General features: G+C 45.5%; 1 protein-coding gene across 1 annotated transcript; it reads left to right on the forward strand.

Moving 5' to 3' along the window:
• Positions 1-507: 507 nt before the first annotated feature.
• On the forward strand, positions 508-6,142 carry F5J12DRAFT_785569 (uncharacterized protein; the record flags this gene model as incomplete). Its single annotated transcript, XM_051743265.1, has 28 exons — positions 508-537; positions 618-687; positions 828-882; positions 1,013-1,037; positions 1,131-1,212; positions 1,358-1,419; positions 1,489-1,504; positions 1,561-1,669; positions 1,699-1,717; positions 1,768-1,832; positions 2,187-2,601; positions 2,673-2,679; positions 2,717-2,823; positions 2,870-2,973; positions 3,022-3,197; positions 3,457-3,491; positions 3,613-3,631; positions 3,676-3,715; positions 3,751-3,766; positions 3,828-3,851; positions 4,133-4,306; positions 4,358-4,685; positions 4,895-4,986; positions 5,021-5,112; positions 5,143-5,291; positions 5,348-5,446; positions 5,588-6,034; positions 6,129-6,142. 28 exons carry the CDS (start codon positions 508-510, stop codon positions 6,140-6,142), a joined length of 2,871 nt encoding a protein of 956 aa, XP_051596428.1.
• Between the last annotated feature and the right edge of the window lie 788 nt (positions 6,143-6,930).

Genomic DNA, 6,930 nt, shown 5'->3' on the forward strand with positions numbered 1-6,930 from the left:
AATGGGTAACATAGAACATCCAGAAAGGAAACAGTCCAGGCACTGGACCATGCAGTGTGCATGCTGCAGAGTACCTGACTGCGACCTGTCAGGGAGGAGTCCGAATGTAGTCACATGACTCCTCAGAGAACAGTCCGCTTGGTCTGGTAGGGGAGCAGTGCAACTCCAACAGCAGCTGGAGCAGAGGACAGCTTGCAACCGGCAGAAGTTGGGCAGAGTTGGTGTGTTAGTGAGTGAACAACCAGCGGAAAGGGGTGTGGAGTGAGTGAGGACCTAGGATGAATGCATGACCATGACATTGAGCGAAAACAAAAGTGCACTCATTGAAGTGGTCATCAAGTTGGTCTACACCATTACAAATAAGGCTAGTGTCAAGCCAGGAGTTATGTCCCTTCCATATATAGCATGAAGGGGGGGGGCTTGTGGTAGATTCAGTCCCTGCTCCTACAACCAGTGTCAGTTGATAACCCCTGCAGCAAACACTGAATTGACTGTCAACAATTCAGCATGCTTCCTGCTCAAGAAGAAAGGTGCTTTGTAAGTTCAGACTCCTGCCCTGCTTGTCATGAGTAAAATTCCATGATTCTACAACCAACCTGCATTCATGATGGGATTAGGCATATGCACAAGAAACATCCACATACAAGGTGCCAGACCAGGTGTACCTCATGCAAAAGTTGGCATTTGGTCTGCATTGTCCTCCAGCTTCATGGCATTTTGCACCCTGCTCTTCTTTGCCTACCTGGTAGACTTGGCTTCCTTCATTCCATCTCTGATGCTAGGTTTTTGCAGTGTGTTAGTTTGCTTGTTCTGTGTATATGTTGTAGTACTCATGTGGGGTGCAGCCCTTGGCATTGAACCCCCAATAGAGGAAGTAGCAAAGTAATGATGTCTCCTATTTTACATGTGTAGACCATATGTAAACATCATGTATACAAGCATTGGGTGGTGATGGCAATAATCAGTGTGCATTGTTTTCATTATGAATGTTTGATTCTCATTTCATATTTAGGTTTGACTTGATTATCTTGGTCAAGGTGTGATGCCAGCAACAACTATTGTCTCATGCATTTTCTGTGACACTCTGCACCAACAATAACAATCTTACCATATATCATCTCCTGTCATAGCCAATTTTCACCACACAGATGGCAGAACCTACTCATCACACAAAGTGTTCCCACAACCATCTCCATCCCTACATGCATTCTGGTTCGTCATTAACATCCTTTACCCCATCTGCATCTTCATGCTCCTCCCAGCTGGTCTGATGCGACATGATGATCTGGGGCACTTCTGGTAACTCCAGTGCACAATGAAATTGGAATGCCTGATTTTTGATGAACATATGCAGCAGTTAGTGGGAGTGACAGTACTTCTACACAAGCAACACAGTATTTCAGTGCTAGCTCTGGCATAGTAAGTACTGTTACTATGCTCAATCCACTTCATGTCAACCCAGCATCATTCCAAGATACCGATATCCAGTCTTCTAGCTCTGGCAGTGAGTACCTATTACTTCACTCAATCTACTTCACCTCAACCAAATGTTGTTCCAAGATACCCAGTCATCTTTGGTTAATCTCGAAGCCTGCATCATCAGTATAGCATGGCACCACTTAGCAGACTTCCAGGGACCAATGGATGTGAAATTCTGCAATGATATTGAGTGTGTAGCTGCAGATGCCATTGGTTTAGCTTTTGGAATCATGCAGAGGTACATGAGAAGTGTAGGGTATCCTCGGTCTTGATTACATCTCTGCTTAGTGCTTCCTTGACATCTTTCCCAAGTTGCTTCCCCACATAATGATGACTCCTGTGATTCAACCCAGGTCTGTTTCTCCACCTTCCTATGTTGTGTTCTGTCTAAGATAAGCAGCAGGGGCAAACAGAATCAGTAGGATCAAAGAAATTGTTCATTTCTGGTGCATGGTCTCAATCAGATGTCTGTCATTAGACTAAGGTACAATTGATTATATTAGGGACAAACCAATAAGAAAAACACAGAGAAGCATGGTGTTCGCAACCAGGCAACTAACTCCAAACAATGAGAATGCCATCATGACTAATTGATCAGAAACAATAATGTGGGTAACAATAACCTTCCCACCCTCATAAACACCCTAATAAATTCCTCAATTCCTCCCAGTGACTGAATCAAACCAAATCTCCATGCCTCTTGTCAGGTTGCAATGTGCAAGGTCTCAATCTGTTCCTCCCCTTGTCCCCCACCTGGTGGAGGCTTTGCCCCTGTTATCCTCACAGGCCAAGATAGTGTATCAACAGGTCTGGCATGTCATTGTGGTAGTGGAGCAAGAAATGAGGCCCATGAGCTGTCAGACCTCTTTGGAGAATAGGAAGGAGCTGTGTAGGGTGCAGTCACCCCAGTCCAGTCAGATGCCTGCTAAGGATACATCCAAATTGCCTTGGTCACAGTCACCCAATCAGGATACACCCAAATCACCTCAGTCACCAAAGACAGTCAGTTTCGCTGGTGTTGATGTTGGGGAACCACAATCTTCACCTTCACCCTCAGACTCCTCACTCACCAGCCTCGAGTTTATTGAGCTTACCACTAAAATTCAGAAACCACCTAGTGAGGTAGGCCATCTGGGAAGGGGTGGATACAACCTTGAGGAGCACTTGTGATGGAGTGACAATGAGATGCATAGAGTCAAGGTATGTACATCTTAGACAATGTGCTTCATTAACTAAGGTAAGACTTGGCAGCAAGTCATCCACACAGCAGTGAAGAAGTATCTCAATATGACAAAAAGCAGGAGCTATCAGGATTCCGAAGCTGTTCAGAAAGTCACTGGCATTGTAGGCTGTTTATTGTGTCCAGAGTGAATTTACTCACCCATTTTAGGCCAGGCAATGGTCCCTGTGGCTCGAGGACTATGAGCACTGTTGGCCCATTCTTGATATGATCCACCTTCATCTCAAGTACCTTTCATCAAGGCACTGGCAAAGGTGAGAAGAGACACCTCACCTGAGTGAACTGTCAGACTCAAACTGTAGGTGGGTGCTCAATGTGCTGGATACAGCCAGCCCAAAGTACCTTGTACCTTTGTGCCTAGAATCCATCATACACATGCATCCCACTCTGACTTATAGCTATCACCCACATATCCACTTGTATGCCCTATTGTTTAGATGGTTGCTGCATGCCATCTTTCATGTCATCTCATATGAATGTGATGAGATCTTTATTGTGTTGTGCTCATGAACTAAGCCTAAACCTAATGCACACCAAGTCTGTGCATTCTAACCTACAATACTGAGATTGACAGTGCATGCATTGTGCGATTTTGCTGTGGCTACCATGTGATCATGAGTTGTGTTCATTTTGTATCTATGATTTTGTTTCTACATTTTTCTCCATTGTGCTGCCTTTGCTGCCATTAGACAGTTGTAAGGTACTAAGCACAACTCATGATCATGTGCATGTGTCAGGTTTGGCACTTTGCTTAAGTGGCTACCATGTGATGGTGAGTTGCATTCAGTATATCAGTGGCAAACTTTCTCACAAACACTTTTTCCCTCTTTTCACCATCCCACAGGTAAGTGGCTGATGTACAGTGCTACCTGTGTGCTAACTGCATCCCACAGTTGTGTCATATCCTTCACAGTAAGTCACTGGCATGATGTTTGATTCAAAATCACTCATTGCAGTTCAAGCATTCCACCCAATAAACATGCATGGTAGGGTATTGTGAGTGGCATCTGACTTGATTGCCACTGCGACAGCGATTGGCAACTCAAAGTACAATGTCTGAGTGCCATTGAGCATTTAACCCAATAGATGTGCATTTGTATATGCATAGACACTGTCAACCATAATAATTAAGGTAGCTTGTAGTAACTTATCAAAGTGGGCATTACAGAATTTCAATAATACCAGTGTAGACCAAGATATAATGAAATTGTGCATGCTTGATTAAAGATAAGCACAATGTATGCTGCATACTCAGTTATCAATCTGACTACATACCCCTAGATCATTCTTATTGTCCACATCAAAAGATACCATTTTTTGTCCTCTTGTCCAGGACAATAGCAGTTCTGGTTGCTGAGCTTAGCACCCATCCCCTCAAATAGCAGAAATTGTCACCTTATATTGCTTCATTAGTACTTCCCCCTCCACTCTATTTACTGCTCACTAGTTACCTCCAGCTCTATGACAACCCTGCTATCAATAGAACCAAAGGTCCAAATCACTGCTGCTCTCCTCAATGACAAGGCATTCACCTTTCTTGAGAGGTTCACATGCAAAGAATTCACTGACACCACCCTCCTATTCAATGTTGAAATCAAGCTTGCCATTGCTGGCATTGCCTTCAAATTGGAGGAATAGTTAGACCTGATCAAGATCATCATATTGAATCCAGGGGGCATGGGGATAAATGCCATCAAGGCTGTGCAGAAGCTCGAACAAGCTAAGGTAGCCCCAGTAGTTCCCTTGTTGGAAGATGCTGCCACATGGCAGTTGGTTTTGCATTGGGCAACTGACAATAGCCTTTCCTTTGGCATATTCTTGATGGAGATGGAGAAGTTCAGCAACAGGTACCAGTTCAAGAAGTGGAAGTTCATCTTTGACCAAGTATTTGAAGCCTCTTGGGAGGGTACTGCTGTTGAGGTCATTAGGGCAGCCATGGCTGAGCATGGCATCATCAAGCCCTCTAGTAAGTAGATCTTTAAATCCTCGCAATTTACTGACATCCACTAGGTGTACATGATCCCCCCCCTGCTCAAGCTTCTTCCTCCCATAAGTAAACTTCTCAAAGCAATTTTGTAAACCAATTCATTCTGTATCTCACAGGCAACATCTCCCATGTCATCCTCTCCCCCCAAGCTCCTTCATCACAGACTCATAACCCAATGTTCACCTTAGGTTTTGGATCCCTTGCTAACCACTCAATCAGGCAAAAGCTCACACAGATCCCACCACTCTCTATGCCCAGTGAAGCATCCAAGAATGAGCATGTCTGCTTCTTGATATCTGGATATTTCTGCACAGGAGGATGAAGAGGACAAAGAGGAAGATGAGGAAGATGAACTAGACAATGAAGTGGACCACCACCCAAGGGTGACCACAATAGCTCCATCAGGGTGTGTGAATCTAACTCAACAGCTTGAAAGCCTTTTCCACCACTATGGTGGTGAGGGGAGTGCAGAAGGGTCAAGGGTGAAGGTGCATCAGCAGGGCCCAGTTCATAATGTCAAAGATCATATGGAGGTGAATACAAATTGGACTCAGCCAAAAGTATTCAAGGTCATGCTGCCCTCTGGTATGTCAAGTCTCCTCTTCACTCCTTCACTCAGGAACTTACCTGGTCTCCATTAGCTCATTCTGCAGGATTCATCCTCCAGCACTTCAAGCTGGAGGGCCTGGAATGCAAGACCTTCTGTTCAGTCCCTTGCCACATATATGTGGAAGCTCCCAGTGTGCATGACATCTGACTCAGGCTCCCCCCTTCACATGCCAATCTTGTCCCACAGATCATGCTGGTACCAATGGAAGAAATGGAATCCTTTGCACAGCCCCATGACATACCCATTCACTCTTGGGTTTGCTTGTTAACAGGCAGCCTCAAAAATGAAATTGCCTATGTACAGCATGTCGAAGGTGACTCAGTGTACATTCTCATCATTCCTTGGAATTTGCCCTACATCTCTGGTGGTGAGAACTCTGTGGTCCACCAGGAGCTTTCTGATGTGGACCTGGCCTATGAACATGGCCTGGAGGTAACCCTTACCCTGAGTCCAGAGGGGCATACTATCACCCACTGCCTTGGGTCTCAGTACCACTGTGGCCTTCTTCATGGATATTTTCAAAGGTGTAATGTTGAGCCAGTGAACCTGCCTACTCCTGAGAAAATTGCATGGTTTATCATGTCAGGCATGGATCCCACTTTGGTCACATGTACCTTAACTTGTTTCTCTGCTCAAAGGTGGCAGGTAGGGGACCATGGCAAGATTCAGGCCAGGGAGTTTGTCAACAAGATAGCCTACATCGCAATAGACATCCAAGGTGAATCAGTGATTGTTCATTTGGATAATCCTACCCTGGAACTGCCTGCATCTCTGGAGATTTCAATTTATGACTTCAAACACAAGTATCACAGTGGCAATTCAGTAGAGGTCATTGCTGGCCCTCACTGTGGCTTTGAGGGCATGGTACTTAGTGTTGACATGATCAAGGACATGGCTCTATTGTGTGGCAATGACAGACAACAGGAAAGTCAGGGTATTCAGAGTAAAATCCTTTGCTGATGCTTGCTCATAGATGGACATCCCTATGATCTTCCTGGCATCGCACAGAGCACTGCTGAGCTATCCCAACTGAGACATAAACAAGTCAGGTGCAAGTCATTGGAGTAAGAAAGGAACAAGTCATCCATCAGAGAGGGTGGTGGGACACCAGATCAAAAGGGAGACACAGTCTCAACAGGTATTGGAAATACCGTGACAGCAGGAGATCCAAGTGACCCATGCAGCATACAAACCCCTAGGATGGTGACAATTATGAGAGACACAACAAGGCACATGATGCACGTGACTGTACAGAGTCAAAAAAGGAAGGACCCCTGATGGAAGCATAACATCACCCCCCCTCTAAGGTCCTCAGACCCTTGAGGACAGGCCAGGCACATTGACAGGGTGAGAGCAAAGGGGTTGGCAAGTAGTATACATGTGGGAGCGAGTTCATGCAGTGACAGGCAGCGAAGGTGATGGAGATGACAGCTCCTCAAGGGCCGGAGTAAAGTGGGAGCCACGTCTGTTGCAGCATGACCAATGTCCCAGGTAACGACACTGGAAACATGCATGTTGATACAGGACATGGTCAGCGGGGACAGGAGACTGTCTGCCAAGGTAAAAACAAAGCTGGTCAAGAGGGACAGGGATGAAGGGAGTCACAGGGAGAGG

This window comes from Pisolithus orientalis (genome assembly GCF_024613125.1).
Source record: "Pisolithus orientalis strain OTSU chromosome Unknown F5J12scaffold_39, whole genome shotgun sequence".
NCBI classification, from domain to species: domain Eukaryota; kingdom Fungi; phylum Basidiomycota; class Agaricomycetes; order Boletales; family Pisolithaceae; genus Pisolithus; species Pisolithus orientalis.